General features: G+C 44.3%; 1 protein-coding gene across 30 annotated transcripts in view; it reads left to right on the top strand.

Moving 5' to 3' along the window:
* GABPB2 (GA binding protein transcription factor subunit beta 2) overlaps positions 1 to 20,895 on the top strand; it is a 58,740-nt gene that overhangs the window by 11,094 nt on the left and 26,751 nt on the right. For 11 of the 30 annotated variants that reach the window (XM_073995928.1, XM_065546201.2, XM_065546195.2 and 8 more), the window contains exons 2-5: positions 5,665 to 5,772; positions 8,522 to 8,689; positions 11,522 to 11,716; positions 15,920 to 16,082. In XM_073995928.1, the coding sequence (XP_073852029.1) occupies positions 5,665 to 5,772; positions 8,522 to 8,689; positions 11,522 to 11,716; positions 15,920 to 16,082 (634 nt within the window). Of the gene's footprint in view, positions 1 to 5,632; positions 5,773 to 5,944; positions 5,993 to 8,521; positions 8,690 to 11,521; positions 11,717 to 15,919; positions 16,083 to 17,750; positions 17,946 to 20,895 lie in introns of those variants that run through there. The other 19 variants (XM_065546228.2, XM_065546199.2, XM_065546188.2 and 16 more) reach the window with 6 other exon arrangements.

Below are 20,895 nucleotides of genomic sequence, written 5' to 3'. Positions count from 1 at the left end.
ATATACACACACACACACACATATATATACACATATATATATACACACATATATATATCTTCAAAGTTAAAAAATGGTGTGAAGAAGAGCATTGTTTTATATTTTTTTCAACTCTCTTTAACTTCTGGCTTAATAGAAGACAGCTGCATTCTCATTTTTTTTTTTTAGACGGTGTCTCACTCTATCACCCAGGCTGGAGTGCAGTGGCGTGACCTCAGCTCACTGCAACCTCCGCCTCCCGGGTTCAAGCAATTCTTCCACCTCAGCCTTCTGAGTAGCTGGGACTACAGGCATGCACCACCATGCCCAGCTAATTTTTTTGTACTTTTTGTAAAGACAGAGTTTCACCATGTTGGCCAGGCTTCTCTCGAACTCCTGACCTTAGGTGATCTGCCTGCCTCAGTCTCCCAAAGTGCTAGGTTTACAGGCGTGAGCCACTGCACCCGGCTGACAGCTGCATTCTTACATCTACTTCATTCTGTCTGTTACAATATGTACTTGTAGAAGGAAAGAGTATTATAATAACTTTTTCCAATAACAGTGAGTATTCTTCTTTGATACTACACAAAAATTTGACAAGTGGTAATTTCTGTTTTCTTTTTTTTTTTTGGAGATGGAGTCTCATCCTGTTGCCCAGACTGGAGTGCAGTGGTGCGATCTCAGCTCACCACAACCTCCGCCTCCTCAGTTCAAGCGATTCTCCTGCCTCAGCCTCCCAAGTAACTGGGGCTACAGGCATGTGCCACCATGCCCAGCTAATTTTTGTACTATTAGTAGAGACGGGGTTTCACCATGTTGGCCAGGCTGATCTTGAGCTCCTGACCTCAGATGATCCGCCCACTTTGGCCTCCCAAAGTGCTGGGATTACATGTGTAAGCCACTGTGTCCGGCTGACAAATGGTAATTTCTTTGTTTTTTGTTTTTTTTTTTTTTTGAGATGGAGTGTTGCTCTGTCGCCCAGGCTGGATTGCGGTAGTGCAATCTGGGCTCACTTCATGCTCCGCCTCCCGAGTTCATGCGATTCTCTTGCCTCAGCCTCCCGAGTAGTTGGGACTACAGGTGCCCGCCACCACCACACCTGGCTAATTTTTTTCTTTCTTTTTTTTTTTTTTTTTTTTTTTTTGAGACGGAGTCTCACTCTGTCGCCCAGCCCAGGCTGGAGTGCAGTGGCGCGATCTCGGCTCACTGCAAGCTCCACCTCCCGGGTTCACGCCATTCTCCTGCCTCAGCCTCCCGAGTAGCTGGGACTACAGGCGCCCACAACCGCGCCCGGCTAATTTTTTGCAATTTTTAGTAGAGACAGGGTTTCACCGTGGTCTCGATCTCCTGACCTTGTGATCCGCCCGCCTCGGCCTCCCAAAGTGCTGGGATTACAGGCGTGAGCCACCGCGCCCGGCCTTTTTTTTTTTTTTTTGTATTTTTAGTAGAGACACGATTCCACTGTGTTAACCAGGGTGGTCTTGATCTCCTAACCTTGTGATCCACCCACCTTGGCCTCCCAAAGTGCTGGGATCACAGGCGTGAGCCACCGCGCCAGGCCAACAAGTGGTAATTTCTTAAGAGTTAGTTGCACAAAGGCGGGAGGATTGCTTGAGGCCAGGAGTTTGAGACCAGCCTGGGCAATATAACAAAACTGCACCTCTACAAAAAACTAAAAAATTAGTCAGGCACGGTTGTGTGCACCTGTAGTCCTAGCTACTCAGGAGGCTGAGGACGGAGGATTGCTTGAGCCCAGGAGTTCAAGGCTGCAGTGAGCTATGATCATACCACTGCAGTCTAGCCTGGGCAACAGAAAAAGACCCTGTCTCAAAAAAAAAAAAAAAAAAAAAAAGAGAAAAAGTTAGTTGCAATGAGGAATTTGAAATCACATCAGTGAATTTTTGTATTCTGTGACCTTAAAACCCATTGATCTTTCACTTTGAATTGTTTTACTTGTGAATGATTTTATAACATCAAACACTGGTCATTTGGAAAGTATTGGTTCACCAAATTGTATAGGTCATCTAAATATTGATACATTTTATTATACAATATCAAAAAATCACATTCATTAATATTACCACTTATTTCATCAGAAAAGTCTTTATTGTAAGTTACCAAGTTGATGGCAGTGGTTATAGATTTTCCAAAATTCTAATTTTTGCTTGAAAGCTCAAATTGTAATTGATAATTGGCAATAAATACTGTCAGTTGGCTGGGCACGGTGGCTCCTGCCTGTAATCCCAGCACTTTGGGAGGCTGAGGCAGGCAGATCACCTGAGGTCAGGAGTTCGAGAACAGGCTGACCAACATGGCGAAACCCCGTCTCTACTAAAAGTACAGAAAAATTAGTCGAACGTGGTGGCGCATGCCTGTAATCCCAGCTATTCGGAAGGCTGAGACAGAGAGTTGCTTGAACCTGGGCAGTGGAGGTTGGCAGTGAGCCGAGATCTCGCCACTGCACTCTGCCCTGGGCAACAAGAGCGAGGCTCCATCTCAAAAAATAATAATAATAAATGAATAAAATAAAAAATGAACAAAGTGAGCTGCCACTCACTTTGTGCCACTCACTTTTGTGGTGGCTTGCGCCTGTAATCCCAGCACTTTGAGAGGCCAAGGTGGGCAGATCACCTGAGGTCAGGAGTTCGAGACCAGCCTGGCCAGCATCTCTCTACTAAAAATACAAAAATTAGCTGGGCATGGTGGTGGGTGCCTGTAATTGTGGATACTTGGGAGGCAGAGGCAGAGGCAGGAGAATCACTTGTACCTGGGAGGCAGAGGTTGCAGTGAGCCGAGATCACACCATTGCACTCCAGCCTGGGTGACGAGCAAAACTCTGTCTGAAAAATAAAATAATAATAAAATAAAATGATGTTCCATGATAAAAGCAGTTATTTATTTATTTATTTATTTATTTATTTATTTATTGAGACGGAGTCTCGCTCTGTCGCCCAGGCTGGAGTGCAGTGGCGCAGTCTTGGCTCACTGCAAGCTCCGCCTCCAGGGTTCACACCATTCTCCTGCCTCAGCCTCCCGAGTAGCTGGGACTATAGGCGTCTGCCACCACGCCTGACTAATTTTTTTTGTTTTGTTTTGTTTTGTTTTTCAGTAGAAACGGGGTTTCACCGTGTTAGCCAGGATGGTCTCGATCTCCTGACCTGGTGATCTGCCTGCCTGGGCCTCCCAAAGTGTTGGGATTACAGGCACGAGCCACCACGCCTGGCCAAAAACAGTTATTTTAGCTTGCAACTTAATCATGTAGTGCTTTTTCTCAAGAAAACCATCATGTTTCAGTAAGCAGCAGAAGTAATTTAAGTCAGCTAGGCACAGTGGCTCACGCCTGTAATCCCAACACTTTGGGATTCTATTGCTATGGAAAGATCATGCAGAATGGTGGGTACAATATAATTGTCATTTGAGCAAAAGGGTAGAGAAGAGTCCGGGTGTGGTGGCTCATGCCTGTAATCCTAACACTTTGGGGGCCCAAGGTAGGTCAATCGCTTGAGCCCAGCAGTTTGAGACCAGCCTGAGTAATATTGCGAATCCCCATCTCTATAAAAAATACAAAAATTAGCTGGGCGTGGTGGTGTGTGCTTGTAGTCCCAGCTACTTGGGAAGCTGAGATGGGAGGATCCCATGAGCCCAGGAGGTCAGGACTGCAGTGAGCTGTCATTGTGCCCACTGTACTCCAGCCTGGGTGACAGAGTGAAACCATGTCTCAAAAAAAAAAAAAAGTGCTTTATGTATACTTCTCATTTTGTCACACATAAATTATAAACACATATATTCAGGTGTTGAGATTTAATAAAATTAATAATTTTTACTGTGTCATCCAGGACACTCCTAAGTAGAACTGGCAATTTTCCCTTGAGATTACATGGCAGTGAAGAATACAATAACCAGTAGCACAGTCTGATTCATGCTAAGGCACCAGCAGTTATACCCACTGTTGCATTTGTACTGTCAGTGCTAATGTAAACATGGAAAAAGAAAAAAGGCAAATAATGTTTTTCTATTATAATAAAAATAGTTCTGACCTCATAGATCCCTAAAAGGGTATCAGGGACCACCAGGGGTCCATAAACGATACTTTTTGAACTACTGGCCTAAGCAGATCAGTGTTTAACCAATAAAGGCTTGTTCTTCTTAAATTTTTTCTTTTTTTTTTTTTTTGAGTCAAGATCTGGCTCTATCACCCAGATTAGAGTGCAGTGGTGCAATTTCAGCTCGCCGCAACCTTCATCTCCTGAGCTCAAGTTATCCTCCCACCTTAGCCTCCCGATTAGCTGAGATTATAGGCATGCACCACCATGCCCAGCTAATTTTTATCTTTTTAAAAATTATTATTTTATTTTTTCGAGATAGTGTCTCGCTTTGTTGCCCAGACTGGAATGCAGTGGCGCAATCTCGGCTCATTGCAACCTCCGCCTCCCAGGTTCAAGCGATTGTCCTGCCTCAGTCTCCCAAGTAGCTGGGACTACAGACGTGTGCCACCACGCCCGGCTAATTTTTGTATTTTTAGTAGAGACAGGGTTTCACTATGTTGGCCAGGCTGGTCTCAAACTCCTGACCTCAGGTGATCTGCCTGCCTCGGCCTCCCAAAGTGCTGGGATTACAGGCTCGAGCCACCGCGCCCAGCCAATTTTTGTATTTTTTGTGAGACAGGGTTTCACCATTTTGCCTAGGCTGGTCTCAAACTTGTGAGCTCAAGTAATCCTCCTACCTCGACCTCCCAAAGTGCTGGGATTACAGTCCCAAGCCACTGCACCCCTCTTTGTCTCCTTAAATTTTAAGCATGATTATATCATTACTGCATCTTAACCTAGTTTTTATCTTCTGACTATGGTGTAATAGTTTGGGCTGGGTGCGGTGGCTCACACCTGTAATCCCAACACTTTGGGAGGCTGAGGCGGGTGGATCACTTGAGGTCAGGAGTTTGAGACCAGCCTGGCCAACATGGTGAAACCCCGTCTCTACCAAAAATACAAAAATTAGCCGGGCATGGTGGCGGGTGCCTGTAATCCCAGCTACTCAGGAGGCTGAGGCAGGAGAATCGCTTGAACCCGGAAGGCGGACGTTGCACTGAGCCGAGGTCACACCACTGCACTCCAGCCTGAGCAATACAGTGAGACTCAGTCTCAAAAAAAAAAAAAAAAGAGCGATACAGTTTTATTTGGAAACCTCGATGTGTCCGATTTCAGTGTGCCATCCAAAGACCTACAAACCTCCAGAGAGAGCAGTTAGTTGCTAATAAGGGCTCTCATAATTTCCATCAAGCAGTAGTTTCACGGGTGGGCATCCATCTTGCTCCCTTCCTGGAAATCAAACTACATAATTTATTATTTTGTGTTATGTTCCTTAAAATAATATTGTACCTTTCTTCATTTCAGGGGAATGAAATGGTGTTTTATCGATTCCTTAAACTAGAAAGGTCGTAGTGTGTTGCAGATATTTCCAGAGTATTTCTGGGGATTGAAAGTGATAGAACTATGTATAAGGGCTTGAAACATTCCCAACTATTTTATTGCTTGTGTTAGATGAGATAGAAAGGAAGTGACCTACCAGTCAACTTGAGATGTATATTATATACATTCAAATATAAGAAGCCTTCTAAAAAAATGTATTGGCAGCTTTCCTTATGTTTGAGTTATAGCTACCTGAAAACTTTTGTTCCTATGCATAAAGATGTCTTTGGTGGACTTGGGAAAGAGGTTGCTAGAGGCAGCAAGAAAAGGCCAAGATGATGAAGTGAGAACATTGATGGCAAACGGCGCCCCATTCACCACAGACTGGGTAAGCTTAGAGGAAAGGTCTCTTAATTATTTCCAATGTATGCTTTACCAACCTTTTTCTTAAAGGCTAACAGACTTTATTGGTTTTTCTTCACTCCCTTTCTACCTCATATCCCTTACAAGAGTTTATTTTCTTTGTCTTATCTGAATATGTGGTTTTCTTTTTCTTTTAGTTTTCCAAATTGAGAGTCTCCTGTGGATATATAGGTGATAATTGTAAGGTATTATATACTTGTGATTTTCTATAATTTTTAAAGAGTATTTTGTAAAGGTTTAACTGTCTCTGGAGTGTACTTGCATTATAGACTTCTGTAATTAGGTAGAAATTAAAATCAATATAATAAGAATGAATTTCTAGACTAATAAACTCCTTGTTTCCTTTTCTGTAATATGCCCTGGTTGATAAGAAATCGTCTAGGCTAAGCGTGGTGGCTCACACCTGTAATCCCAGCACTTTGGGAGTCCAAGGCAGGCAGATCACCTGAGGTCAGGAGTTCGAGACCAGCCTGCTAACATGGTGAAACCCCATTTCTACTAAAAATACAAAAAATTAGCCAGGCATGGTGGTGCATGCCTGTAATCCCAGCTACTTGGGAGGCTGAGGCAGGAGAAACGCATGAACTCGGGAGGTGGAGGTTGCAGTGAGCCGAGATTGCGCCATTGCACTCCAGCTTGGAAACTCCATCTCCAAAAAAAAAAAAAAAAAAAAAAAAGTCATCTAGCTGTTCTGTTTCCTTTACTACTGTTAAAAAACACTAAAGGCTGGGTGCCGTGGCTCATGCCTGTAATCCCAGCACTTTGGGAGGCCGAGGCGGGCGGATCACGAGGTCAGGAGATCCAGACCATCCTGGCTAACAGGGTGAAACCCCGTCTCTACTAAAAATACAAAAAAATTAGCCATGTGTCATGGCAGGCGCCTGTAGTCCCAGCTATTCGGGAGGGTGAGGCAGGAGAACGGCTTGAACCTGGGAGGCGGAGGTGCAGTGAGCCGAGATCGCGCCACTGCACTCCAGCCTGGGAGACAGCGAGACTCCCTCTCAAAAGAAAACAAAAACAAACAAACAAAACATAAAGAGGAAGGTGTAATTTAGCCTCAACCATCTTGGAGACCAAAGAGCTTTAGAAGAAACAGGTCCGGGTTATAATGTGGGCTTTCTTAGCAGTCACAGATTTTGTATGCATTGCCTAATTTTAACAATTTCAATGAATGAATGACCTCTATTCTGGAGTGATTGAGAGGCCAACAGATTCTTAGCACTTCACAAAAAGAAAGAAAAGGAAACCCATGATATTAGCATTTCTATAAATAGACCTGGAGAGAACAATGCGAATTAAATTCAGTCAGGCAGAGAGGCTGAAAATATGAAAAAGCAAAGAATAAACTAAACAGGCTTAAAATAAAGAGCATAACAAAAAAAAGGGAATAGATCTCTGGCCAACGTGGATGATGATGGATAACTCTTACAAGATTTACACTGGGATGACAGACTTACTTATTGCTGTTGATACATCATTGCTAAATTTTTATTGCCTCTTCATCTCATCATCATTCGTTTTGCCCTGCTTTACTGTGGCAAAAAACTTTTCTTCCAATCAGTCAGATTTGTACCTCAGATTCCACATGTAACTTTCTAGTGTCTACCCTTTTTCTTTTTTAAAATTTACTTTATTTATTTATTATGGGATAGGTCTCTCTATGTTGCCCGGGCTGGTCTTGATCTCTTGGGCTCAAGCAGTCCTCCTGTCTTGACCTCCCAAAGTGCTGGGATTGCAGGCATGAGCCACCACACCCACCCTGATCCTTTTTTTTTTTTTTTTTAACTTTCTAAATGCTGTGTAAAGTCACGTCCTTTAGGGAACCTTACTTGATAAATCCACCTGACATAAAGCCATTATACTTAGCACTTAATCAACTGGTGGTCTATTTATTTGTCCATTAGCATGTTAATTTTTTTTTTTTTTTTTTTTTTGAGACGGAGTTTCCCTCTGTCGCCCAGGCTGGAGTGCAGTGGCACAATCTCAGCTCACTGCAACCTCTGCCTCCCAGGTTCAAAGCAATTCTCCCTGTCTCAGCCTCCTGAGTAGCTGGGATTACAGGTGCCCACCACCATGCCTGGCTAACTTTTTTTGTATTTTTTAGTAGAGACGGGGTTTCACCATGTTGGCCAGGCGGGTCTTGAACTCCTGACCTCAGGTGATCGGCCCACCTTGGCCTCCCAAAGTGCTGGGATTACAGGTGTGAGCCAGTGCACCCGGCCCCTGGCCTTTAATTTGTAAATTTAACCATTTTTTCAGTTTTATCTGCCCAACCAGATTCTCTCTTGAAGGACAAGCACCATACCTTGTTCATTTGTTTTTTTTTGTTTTTGTTTTTGTTTTTGTTTTTTGAGACGGAGTCTCGCTCTGTCACCCGGGCTGGAATGCAGTGGCCGGATCTCAGCTCACTGCAAGCTCCGCCTCCCGGGTTCACGCCATTCTCCTGCCTCAGCCTCCCGAGTAGCTGGGACTACAGGCGCCCGCCACCTCGCCCGGCTAGCTTTTTGTATTTTTTAGTAGAGACGGGGTTTCACCGTGTTAGCCAGGATGGTCTCGATCTCCTGACCTTGTGATCCGCCCGTCTCAGCCTCCCAAAGTGCTGGGATTACAGGCTTGAGCCACCACGCCCGGCTACCTTGTTCATTTGTATCTCTCCAGTAATGATCTAGGACTCTGCACACAGTGGTTATTCAATGAGTATTATTTTTCCACAGCTTGGAACATCACCCCTCCACCTTGCAGCTCAGTATGGTCATTATTCCACAGCAGAAGTACTCCTTCGAGCAGGTGTTAGCAGGGATGCCCGGACTAAAGTAGACAGGACCCCCTTGCACATGGCTGCTGCAGATGGACATGCACACATCGTGGAACTGCTTGTTCGGGTAAAGCAAGAATAGTGGCAAGGTTATGTTGTAAAAAAGACATCCACTTTCCTGTTTTCTTAAATGGGTACTAGGAAATGACTTGGGAAGGATTAAGTTTAGGACAGTTTATAGCATTAAGTTGCATCTGCAAGAGACTTCATGGCAGGCCAGGTGCCTGTAATCCCAGCACTTTGGGAGGCCGAGACGGGTGGATCACAAGGTCGGGAGTTCGAGACTGGCCAGACCAACATGGTGAAACCCCATTGCTACTAAAAAAAAACAAAAAAATTTAGCAGGACATGGTGGCGCGTGACTGTAATCCCAGCTACTCAGGAAGCTGAGGCAAGAGAATCACTTGAACCCAGGAGGTGGAGGTGTGGTGAGCCAAGATTGCGCCACTGCACTCCAGTCTGGATGACAGAGCAAGAATCTGTCTCAAAAAAAAAAAAAAAAAAAGAGCCTTCATGTCTATGAGGAGTCTGTTTTCTTATTTATTTATTTATTTTGTTTTGTTTTGTTTTTGAGATAGAGTCTTGCTCTTGTTGCTTAGGCTGGAGTGCAGTGGCACGATCTCTGCTCACCACAACCTCTGCCTCCCGGGTTGAAGTGATTCTCCTGCCTCAGCCTCCCAAGTAGCTGGGATTACAGGCGCCTGCCACTATGCCCAGCCAATTTTTCTATTTTTAGTAGAGACAAGGTTTCACCGTGTTGCCCAGGCTGGTCTCAAACTCCTGACCTCCTGACGTGAGCCACCATGCCTATTTTCTAATTTATTAAAACAATTTTTTTTTTTTTTTTTTTTTTGGAGATGAACTCTTGGCCAGGTGTGATGGCTCACTCCTGTAATCCCAGCACTTTAGGAGGCCAAGGCAGGCGGATCACCTGAGGTCAGGAGTTCGAGACCAGCCTGGCCAACATGGTGAAACCCCATCTCTACTAAAAATACAAAAATTAGCCAGGCGTGGTGGCAGGCGCCTGTAATCCCAGCTACTCAGGAGACTGAGGCAAGAGAATTGCTTGAACCCAGGAGGCGGAGGTTGCAGTGAGCCAAGATCACGCCATCGCACTCCAGCCTGGGGGACAAGAGCGAGACTTCGTCTCAAAAAAAACAAAAAAAAGAGATGAAGTCTCACACTATCGCCCAGGCTGGAGTGCAGTGGTGCAATCTTGGCTTATTGTAACCTCCGCCTCCTGGATTCAAGCGATTCTCCTACCTCAGCCTCCAAAGTAGCTGGGATTACAGGTGCCTGCCACCATGCTCAGATTTTTTTTTTTTTGTATTTTTAGTAGAGACAGGGTTTCACTATGTTGGCCAGGCTGGTCTCAAACTCCTGACCTTGTGATCTGCCTGCCTCAGACTCCCAAAGTGCGGGAATTACAGGTGTGAGCCACCGTGTCTGGCCCTAAAACAATTTTTTAAATTTGATACAGGGTTTCACTCTTTTGCCCTGGCTGGAGAGCAGTGGCATGATCATAGCTCACTGTATCTTTCAACACCTGGGTTCAAGCAATCCTACTGCCTCAGTCTTCAAAGTAGCTAGGAGGACTACAGGCATCCAGCACCACGCCCAGCTAATTTATTTTTGTTTTTATTTTTTGTAGAGAATAGGATCTCGTATTGCCCAGCCCAGGCTGGCTTTGAACTCCTGGCCTCAAACAATTCTCCTGCCTCAGCCTCCCAACACTGGGATTACAGGTGTGGGGTTACTGTGCTTAGCCAGTTTTTAAAATTTTTTTCTTTCTTTTTTTTTTTCTTTTTTTTCTGAGATGGAGTCTCGCTCTGTTGCCAGGCTGGAGTGCAGTGGCGCAATACCAGCTCACTGCAGCCTCTGCCTCCCAGGTGCAAGTGATTCTCCTGCCTCAGCCTCCCGAGTAGCTGGGATTACAGGCGTGCTCCACCGTGCCCAGCTAATTTTTGTATTTTTAGTAGAGATGGGGTTTCACCATGTTAGCCAGGATGGTCTCCATCCTTTGACCTTGTGATCTGCCCGCCTCACCCTCCCAAAGTGCTGGGATTATAGGCATGAGCCACTGCACTCGACCATTTTTTAAAAATCATATTTAAAAAAAAAAAATTACAGATGAGGTCTCACTACGTTGACCAGGCTGGTCTCAGACTCCTGGCCTCAAGCAATCCTTCCATCCTCAGCCTTCCAAAGTGCTGAGATTATAGGCATGAGCCATTGCTCCCAGCCTAGTTTTCCAATTTATTATTATTATTATTATTGGTCTTTTTTTTTTTTTTTTGGAGACAGGGGTCTCACTCTGTCACCCAGGCTGGAATGCGGTGGTATGATCTCAGCTCACTGCAGCCTCCACCGCCCAGGCTCAAGAGATCCACCCACCTCACCCTCCCCTTTGGCTGGGACTACAGGCACGTACTACCACTCCCGGCTAATGTTTTGAATTTTTTGTAGAGGCATGTTTTTTCACCATATTCCCCAAGCTCATCTTGAACTCCTGAGTTCCAGCTTTTCTAATTTTTTAAAGGCTAAACAGACTTACTGATTTTTCTTCTTTCCCTTTCTGAAGGTATTCTCTGCACTTATGCCTATTTATTCAGGCACTTGGCTCTCTATTAATAAATGCAACAAAAATCTGTTCCTTCCCTCTTTGTCTTCCATCTGTTTAATTTCCCAATGATGTCCTTAGAGGACCCACTCGTTGAAAGCATTATGTCTGTCAGCATTTAGGAGAATTTGAGAAATGTTTTTCCCTTTGATATTCCTTAAATGTGATCTAGATTTGAGTACATAATATCTATGGAAATCCTCTGTATTTGATGATGGGATGTTGCACCTGTGCTCCTATAACCACTGTTTGTTGAAAAAAAATGCTTTTCTGTGACAGAATGGTGCAGATGTGAATGCCAAGGACATGCTGAAGATGACAGCTTTGCATTGGGCCACAGAGCGCCACCATCGAGATGTTGTAGAGTTACTTATCAAATATGGAGCTGATGTCCATGCTTTCAGCAAATTTGATAAATCTGCCTTTGACATAGCTCTGGAGAAAAACAATGCTGAGATTTTGGTCATCCTCCAGGTGTGGTTCTTTTCATACTCTCCAGAGTATACGTCAATTGAAGTTAAGGATTTTTTTGTGGGAGTTGAATCAAAACTGAATTTTCCCTATCTTATTAAAATAGCATTTCTAATATGTCTCAATCTTGTGACTCAGTGTCACTATATATATAGCATATACATAACATAAATATATATTATATATGTTAATGCGATACTGCGCCCAGGTGTGTCCCATTAATTTCTGTTTCCCACCCCCCACTCCGAGATGGAGTCTCACTTTGTCGCCCAGGTTGGCGTGCAATGACACGATCTTGGCTCACTGCTCGGATTCAAGTGATTCTTCCTCCTCAGCCTCCCGGGTAGCTGGGATTACAGGTACCTGCCATCATGCCCAGCTAATTTTTGTATTTTTGTAGAGATGGGTTTCACCATGTTGGCCAGGCTGGTCTTGAACTCCTGACCTCAGATGATCCGCCTGCCTCGGCCTCCCAAAGTGCTGGGATTACAGGCATGAGCAACTGCGCCCGGCCTGCCCATTAATTTCTTAAGCCAGCACTGTATATCAGGGAACAATAGGACAGGGGATATAAAAATTAACAGGACATGGGCCAGGCGTGGTTGCTCATGCCTGTAATCCCAGCACTTTGGGAGGCCGAGGCAGATGGATCACCTGAGGTCAGGAGTTTGAGACCAGCCTGGCCAATATGGCGAAACCCTGTTTCTACTAAAAATGCAAAACAAATTAGCCGGGCATGGTTGTATGTGCCTGTAGTCCCAGCTACTTGGGAGGCTGAAGCAGGAGAATCGCTTGAACCTGGGAGGCAGAGGTTGCAGTGAGCCAAGATCACGCCACTGCATTTGAGCCTGGGCAACAAGCAGGATTCCATCTCAAAAAAAATATTAATATGACATGAAGTGTTCAAAGCATGATAAAAGACAGGAAATAAAATATTATAATATTGCATGATAAATAGATATCTAGTAAGTGCTATGGGAGCACAAAGGAGGGAATAGTAGGTTTTGAACGGAATATTGAAGTAGGCAGAGAAGTGAGAAAACTATATTCTAGGCTAGAATAAGAGCAAATCAAAGACACAGAGGTGTGAAAGAACATGGAATGTTCAAGAAAAAGTAGTTGAGTGATGAGAGAATGGGCAAAGGAAGCAGAGTTTGGGAGTGGCAGATGCTAAGCTTGAAAGTTAGGCTGGATTCTGAATGTAGGGATGCTTTACAGCATGTGAAGGAGTTTGAACTGTTATGTGAGCGATGGATTTGGATAGAAGTTTTTAAATAGAGGACTGATATGATTAAATTTGTTTTAAAAAGATGATGTGACACACAGATGAGAGAGAGACACTTAATGCTAAATAACTATATGATGACTTTCATTAGGCCAGGCAAGGGCCAATGAGAAATTGAACCAAGGAAGTGCTACTATTTCACCATGTAGCAGTACTACTCTTCCCTCCTGTGTGCTCCCATAGCACTTACTAGATGTCTGTTTATCATGTAATATTATAATATTTTATTTCGTATCTCTAATTTTATCATGCTGTGAGCACTTCATGTCCTAGTGGAGGATAAAGGAAAACAGCAAATTCAAAAAGGAATTTAGGCCAGGCACGGTAGCTCACACCTGAAATCCTAGCACTTTGGGAGGCCGAGGCGGGTGAATCACCTGAGGTCAGGAGTTCAAGCCCAGTCTGGCCAACATGGTGAAACCTCATCTTTACTAAAAATACAAAAATTAGCTGGTTTGGTGGTAGGTGCCTGTAATTCCAGCTACTTGGGAGATGGAGGCAGGAGGTTGAACTTGGGAGGTGGAGGTTGTAGCGAGCTGAGATCGTGCCACTGTACTCAAGCCTGGGAGACAGAGTGAGACTCTCAAAAAAAACCAAGAAGGAATTTGACAATATCCAAAGAATGGATAACCTGTTTCAATTGAAGCTCTTAGTCAAGGGGATAATTATATATGAAAAATAGGCCGGGCGCGGTGGCTCAAGCCTGTAATCCCAGCACTTTGGGAGGCCGAGACGGGCGGATCACGAGGTCAGGAGATCGAGACCATCCTGGTTAACACGGTGAAACCCCGTCTCTACTAAAAAATACAAAAAATTAGCCGGGCACGGTGGTGGGCGCCTGTAGTCCCAGCTACTCGGGAGGCTGAGGCAGGAGAATGGCGTGAACCCGGGAGGTGGAGCTTGCAGTGAGCTGAGATCCGGCCACTGCACTCCAGCCTGGGCGACAGAGCGAGACTCTGTCTCAAAAAAAAAAAAAAAAAAAAAAAAAAAAAGAAAAATAGTCATTTCTGGCTGGGCACGGTGGCTCATACCTATAATCCTAACACTTTGGGAGGCTGAGGAGGGTGGATTGCCTGAGCTCAGGAGTTCAAGGCCAGCCTGGGCAACTCGAAACCCTGTCTCTACTAAAATACAAAAGAAATTAGCCGGGCATGGCAATGTGCACCTGTAGTCCCAGCTACTTGGGAGGCTGAGGCAGGAACCGTGGAGGTGGAGGTTGCAGTGAGCCGAGATTGCACCACTGCACTCCAGCCTGGGCAACAGAGCAAGACACCGTCTCAAAAAAAAAAAAAAAAAAAAAAAAAAAGGAAGAGAGAGAGAGAGAAAGCAAGCAAGCAAGCCATTTCTGCTGCATTTTCAGTATTTTTTTTTTCTAACTGACAGGTGGTCTATAGACTGGTTAGCCCCTTCAACTTTCAATTCTTTGTTTAGAGCCCTTTCATAACTGGACTTTTTAAAGTAGTGATTATGCTTGCAGAAAATTGCTTCTGAAAGTAATAAAATAAAGATAAGCTACTTTTCACCATAATTGAACAGATATCCCTGGAAGCAAAAGTACAGCATATGGAGCGAGACTTTAAAATCTGGCACTTATTTGCTTGTTATATATTCTCTTAGGAATTTCTTCAATGGCAGAATGGAACAAGTAGTTGGATAAAACTCTAGAGAATATTGTTCTCTGTAGATACTCTGCAGGGATCTCTTGCTAGCACACTGACTTGTAGATAATTAATCACAAAATATTAGTGCTGGAAATTACTTTTTATTTTTTATTTTTATTTTTATTTTTGAGATGGAGTCTCACTCTGTTGCCCAGGCTGGAGTGCAGTGACGTGAGTTTTAGCCAGGATGATCTTGATCTCCCGACCTTGTGATCCACCCGCTTCGGCCTCCCAAAGTGCTGGGATTACAGGCGTGAGCCACCACGCCCGGCTGGAAATTACTTTTTAGACTATTCAGATCAACTCCCTCATTTTTCTTTTTTCTTTTTTTGAGACAGAGTCTCACTCTGTCACCCAGGCTGGAGTATAATGACGCTATTTTGGCTCACTGCAATCTCTGCCTCCTGGGTTCAAGCAATTCTCCTGCCTTAGGCTCCCAAGTAGCTGGGATTACAAGCACCCACCACCACGCCCAGCTGATACTTTTGTAGTAGAGACAGGGGTTTCACCATGTTGGCCAGGCTGGTCTCAAACGCCCGACCTCAAGTGATCCACCCGCCTCAGCCTTGCAAAGTGGTGGGATTACAGGCATGAGCCACTGCACCTGGCCTGACTCCCTCATTTTTCAAATGAAAAAAACAAGATTCATAGAGGTTAAATGAATTGTCTAGAAGTTTTTGCAAATAATACACCTTTGCTTTCCTGAAGTAGAAACAAGCTTTGGAAAGCAACCTAACAACTCTGTTGGCCTGGTCTGAAAAAAAAAGGTAGTCTTAATGAGAACTCTGATCTCCGGTGGGACATTGTATATGGGAACTAGTTATGATTGATAGAGCATTGGGGTGGGAGTGGAATATGCTGTTCAGTAACTGTGTAACTAAAGCTAATAAGTGTTCTTGGGCTGGGCATGGTGGCTCATGCCTGTAATCCTACCACTTTAGGAGGCCAAGGCGGGCGATTTGCCTGAGCCCAGGAGTTCTAGACCAGCTTGGGCAACGTGGCAAAACCCCGTATCTACTAAAAATACAGAAAATTAGCTGGGCGTAGTGGCACATGCCTGTAATCTCAGCTGCTTGGGAGGCTGAGGCATGAGAATTTCCTGAACCCAGGAAGCGGAGGTTGCAGTGAGCCGAGATCATGCCACTGCACTCCAGCCTGGGCAACAGAGCGAGACTGTCTCAAAAAAAAAAAAAAAGAAAGAAAGAAAGAAAGGAAAAGCTAATAAGTGTTCTGATTGAAATATCCTGCCTTGTTTGGTAGGAAGCAATGCAGAATCAGGTGAATGTTAATCCAGAGAGAGCCAACCCTGTGACTGACCCTGTGACTGACCCTGTGACTATGGCTGCTCCATTCATCTTCACATCGGGAGAGGTTGTTAAACTCACAAGCCTTGTTTCTTCAGCCAACACCAAAACAACCTCAGGTAATGTTCTGATAACATGAAATTTATTTTATACTCAAAAATGAACAGAACCCTAGATTTTCCAAGAGATGAATGGATACCCTTTCTAATACTCCATAATTAAAATATTGCCAAAGCAGAAGATTGTAATAGATTTTAAAGCTAAGGTACTTATTCTTTCTGGGGAAGGGAAAATCATACATAGGGGTTACAAAGGAATACTTATTATGTTAAAAGTAGAATATTCTGGCTTGGGCACAGTGGCTCATATCTGTAATCCCAATGCTTTGGGAGGCCAAGGTGGGAAGATTGCTTGAGGCTACCCTGGTCTAGGCAACATAGAGAGACCCCATCCTCTACTAAAAATACATTAGGTGGGCATGATGATTCATACCTGTAGTCCCAGCTACTCAGGAGGCTGACATGGGAGGATCTCGTGAGCTCAGGAGTTGGACTTACTGTGAGTTATGATTGTGCCACTGCACTCCGGCCTGGGAGACACAGCAAGACCCTGTCTCTAAAAAAAAGGAAAATATTCTACAGATTAATCTATTGAAGGGTTATGCCTAGACCAAAAATGAAAATATGAAGGTGCCTTGACATGATATTGATAAGGGAAATAAACATTAATAGTTTAAAGCAGGCCGGGCGCGGTGGCTCAAGCCTGTAATCCCAGCACTTTGGGAGGCTGAGACGGGCGGATCACGAGGTCGGGAGATCGAGACCATCCTGGCTAACACGGTGAAACCCTGTCTCTACTAAAAAATTACAAAAAACTAGCCAGGCGAGGTGGCGGGCGCCTGTAGTCCCAGCTACTCGGGAGGCTGAGGCAGCAGAATGGCGTGAACCCGGGAGGCGGAGCTTGCAGTGAGCTGAGATCCGGCCACTGCACTCCAGCCTGGGCGACAGAGCGAGACTCCGTCTCAAAAAAAAAAAAAAAAAAAAAAAAAGTTTAAAGCAGTAACAAAGCAGAATAAACATAAGTGGCTTTTGGAGTACTGATATAAAAGAGGTAAATGTGATTATCTGAATAAAGTATAAGAGTCTGGATTTGTTCTTGAGTGCATATATAAAAAGAAAATAGCAGAGAAAACTACTTGGTGTTGATCTTTTGAAACCTGTATGTTTTTAACTTGGCGTGGTGCCTCTTGCCTATAGTCCCAGCACTTTGGGAGGCCAAGGCGGGTGGATCACCTGAGGTCAGAAGTTTAAGACCATCCTGGTCAACATGATGGAAGCCCATCTCTACTAAATATACAAAAATTAGCTGGATGTGGTGGCGAGTGCCTGTAATCCCAGCTACTTGGGAGGCTGAGGCAGGAGAATCGCTTGAACCTGGGGAGGAGGAGGTTGCGGTGAGCCAAGATGGTGCCATTGCGCTCCAGCCTGGGCAACGAGAGTGAAACTTCATCTCAAAAAAAAAAAAAAAAAAAAAAAAGAAACCTGTATGTTTTCAACAAAACCATCTATCTAAATAAGAATGAATGAGTTTATTTTCAGCATCTCCTTTTTTTTTTTCTCCAAGTTGGAGTCTAGCTCTGTTTCCCAGGCTGGAGTGCAGTGGCATAATCTTGGCTCACTTCAACCTCTGCCTCTCGGGTTCAAGTGATTCTCCTGCCTCAGCCTCCTGAGTAGCTGGTCCTACAGGCGCGTGCCACCACGCCCGGCTAATTTTTGTATTTTTACTAGAGACGGGGTTTCACCGTGTTAGCCAGGATAGTCTCGATCTCCTGACCTCGTGATCTACCCACCTCAGCCTCCCAAAGTGCTGGGATTACAGGCATGAGCCACCACCCCTGGCCTTTCAGTCAGCATCTCCTTTACAGATATTTGTTTTACAATGAAATAACTTGTGTCCTCATTTAAATAAATTTTCCAATTGACTATTGGTTTCTTTTTCTGTTTCTTTTATTTGAAATAACAGTATCCTTAGTTAAGTTTCTATAATGTCAAAGGAAAGATCTTGACTAAGCTATTGATATTGAGAGGTAGTGTGGTAAAAGAGAAGAAACAATATGTGATATACGGGGAATTTTGGAATCAGAATTGTGCTGAAATAATTATTGGTTGACTAGCTGCTTGACCCTAGGAAAACTTCATACTTTTCTGTGCCTTGTTTACTTATCAGTAAAATTGGGATATAATAATACCTACTTTATGAGGTTGTTGTGAGAGTTTAAGAATTTGTATTTGAAGGTCCATTTTATACTAGGGTTTCAATAATAGCTATTAAATGAAAACATAATTTCTTAGCAAAGTTTGACCCCAACATGCCCACCAGGGGGCAATAGTGATCTTCATTGTATAGGCTATCAACAGTTATTTAAAATAATTTTGCATTCAGCTGGATGATACAAAAACTTTACATTAAATTTATATATACATGTAATCAGAACATTCACGATCTTTTGGATTCATATTGGTTCAGTCACACTGATTAAAACAACTTTTTTTTTTTTTTTTTTTTTTGAGACGGAGTCTCGCTCTGTCGCCCAGGCTGGAGTGCAGTGGCGCGATCTCGGCTCACTGCAAGCTCTGCCTCCCGGGTTCACGCCATTCTGCTGCCTCAGCCTCCCGAGTAGCTGGGACTACAGGCACCCACAACCGCGCCCGGCTAATTTTTTGTATTTTTAGTAGAGACGGGGTTTCACCGTGGTCTCGATCTCCTGACCTTGTGATCCGCCCGCCTCAGCCTCCCAAAGTGCTGGGATTACAGGCGTGAGCCACCGCGCCCGGCCAACTTTTTTTTTTTTTTGAGATGCAGTCTCACTCTGTTGCCCAGGCTGGAGTGCAGTAGCCCAATCTCGGCTCACTACAACCTCCGCCTCCTGGGTTCAGGCGATTCTCCTGCCTTAGCCTCCTGAGTAGCTGGGACTACAGGCGCCTACCACCACACCCAGCTAATTTTTATATTTGTAGTAGAGACGAGATTTCACCATATTGGCCAGGCTGGTCTCAAACTCCTGACCTTGTGAACCACCCGCCTCAGCCACCCAAAGTGCTGGGATTACAGGCGTGAACCACTGCACCCAGCTGAGTTGGTCTTTAGTCTAACTACTGAAATTCTCCAGACCCAGATCTGGAATGATAAGCAAAGCATATTTTGGATAGAGATTCTTTGCTTGTTTCCCGTGTGCCAATATCATGTTTGTCATGTAGCTTTTGGCAGACCTACTCGACTTTCTTTCCTCTTTATGTGGATAACTGCAAATTGAAATTCCTAAACTATCATATAATAGAGCTGACTGCCCCAATATCATCTTATAAAGCAGTCTACCTAGCTATCCCTCTTTAGCTGATTAGTCTACCCAATGCTTAATTGGTGCAGATAAAGGAAAGGAGAACATTTGTAAGACAAATTCAGGTCTTATAAGTGTTAGTCAACTGCTTTAAAGGATATTCTTTTCTGAAGTGGCAAGTGGGCTTCTTGTTTCCCATCATCCAATAATACTTTTAATAATTGAAGGAGCTTTCATTCTAGTGTATAGAATGCAGGCTGCCCCAAATAAAAATAAATTTTAAAGCCTTAGACTTTTTTTAAGATTTTGTTTTTTAGATTTAGATTTTTAAAAAGATTTTTTTGTTTTTGTTTGAGACAGAGTCTCACTCTGTCACCCGGACTGGAGTGCAGTGGCTCAGCCTCGGCTCACTGCAACCTCCAACCTCCACTTGCAGGGTTCAAGCGATTCTCGTGCCTCAGCCTCCTGAGTAGCTGGGATTACAGGCCCATGCCCAGCTTTTTTTTTTTTTTTTTTTCTTTCTTTCTGAGATGGAGTCTTGCTGTTGCTCCCAGCTACTCGGGAAGCTGAGGCAGGCGAATTGCTTGAACCCGGGAGGCGGAGGTCGCAGTGAGCCAAGATTGTGCCATTGCACAATGGAGTGCAATGGCCTGATCTCCGCTCACTGCAACCACCGCCTCCTGGGTTCAAACGATTCGCCTGCCTCTACCTCCCAAAGTGCTGGGATTACAGGTGTGAGCCACCACGCCCGGCGTTAAAAAATCTTAATTGCTTCCTTCTCCTCAACATAAAACCCAATATTAAATGAAGTAAAATGTGCATGGATGCTGTTGATTTTGGAAAGAAAAAGGCCTATCAGTGAAACGCTTGTTACTTATTCAGAAGTTTATATAAGTAAACTCTTTAGATCAGGATTTAGGAGGGTTGTGCTGGCCAGGCTGGTCTTGAACTCCTGACATCAAGCGATCCACCCCACCTTGGCGTCCCAAAGTGCTGGGATTACAAGCATGAGCCACCACACCCGACCTATTTATATTTAATTTGGAATGCATCTCATGATTGTGCAGAAACAGGAAATTCATCTTTATACCTTTATCCTGATTAATGTTTAAATTACTCTGCCTTCCCAAATCCCTGCAGTTTGGTGGTGGCACTGATGATGACTGATATCCTTAGTCATAAATAGAAATTTTTGGTTTTTTTGAGACAGAGTCTCACTCTGTCCCCCAGGCTGCAGCGCACTGGCATGATCTTGGCTCACTATAACTTCTACCTCCCAGACTCAAGTGATCCTCCTGCCTCAGCCTCCCAAGTAGCTGGGACTATAGGCTTGTACCACCATGCCTCGCTAAGAGACGGTTTCGTCATGTTGCGCAGGCTTGTCTTGAATTCCTGGACTCAAGCAATTGTTCTGCCTTGGCTTCCCAAAGTGCTAGGATCACAGGCATGACCCATCATGCCTGGCCACGAATGGAAAATTTGAAAACAAACTGCAATCCAGATTTTGCTATCAAAAATACCTACTAAAGGCTGGGCGCGGCGGCTCACGGCTGTAATCCTAGCACTCTAGGAGGCCTAGGTGGGCGGATTGCCGG

This window comes from Macaca fascicularis, chromosome 1, assembly GCF_037993035.2.
Source record: "Macaca fascicularis isolate 582-1 chromosome 1, T2T-MFA8v1.1".
In the NCBI taxonomy this organism is placed as follows: Eukaryota; Metazoa; Chordata; class Mammalia; order Primates; family Cercopithecidae; genus Macaca; species Macaca fascicularis.
This window is presented reverse-complemented; position numbering and strand designations above follow the sequence as displayed.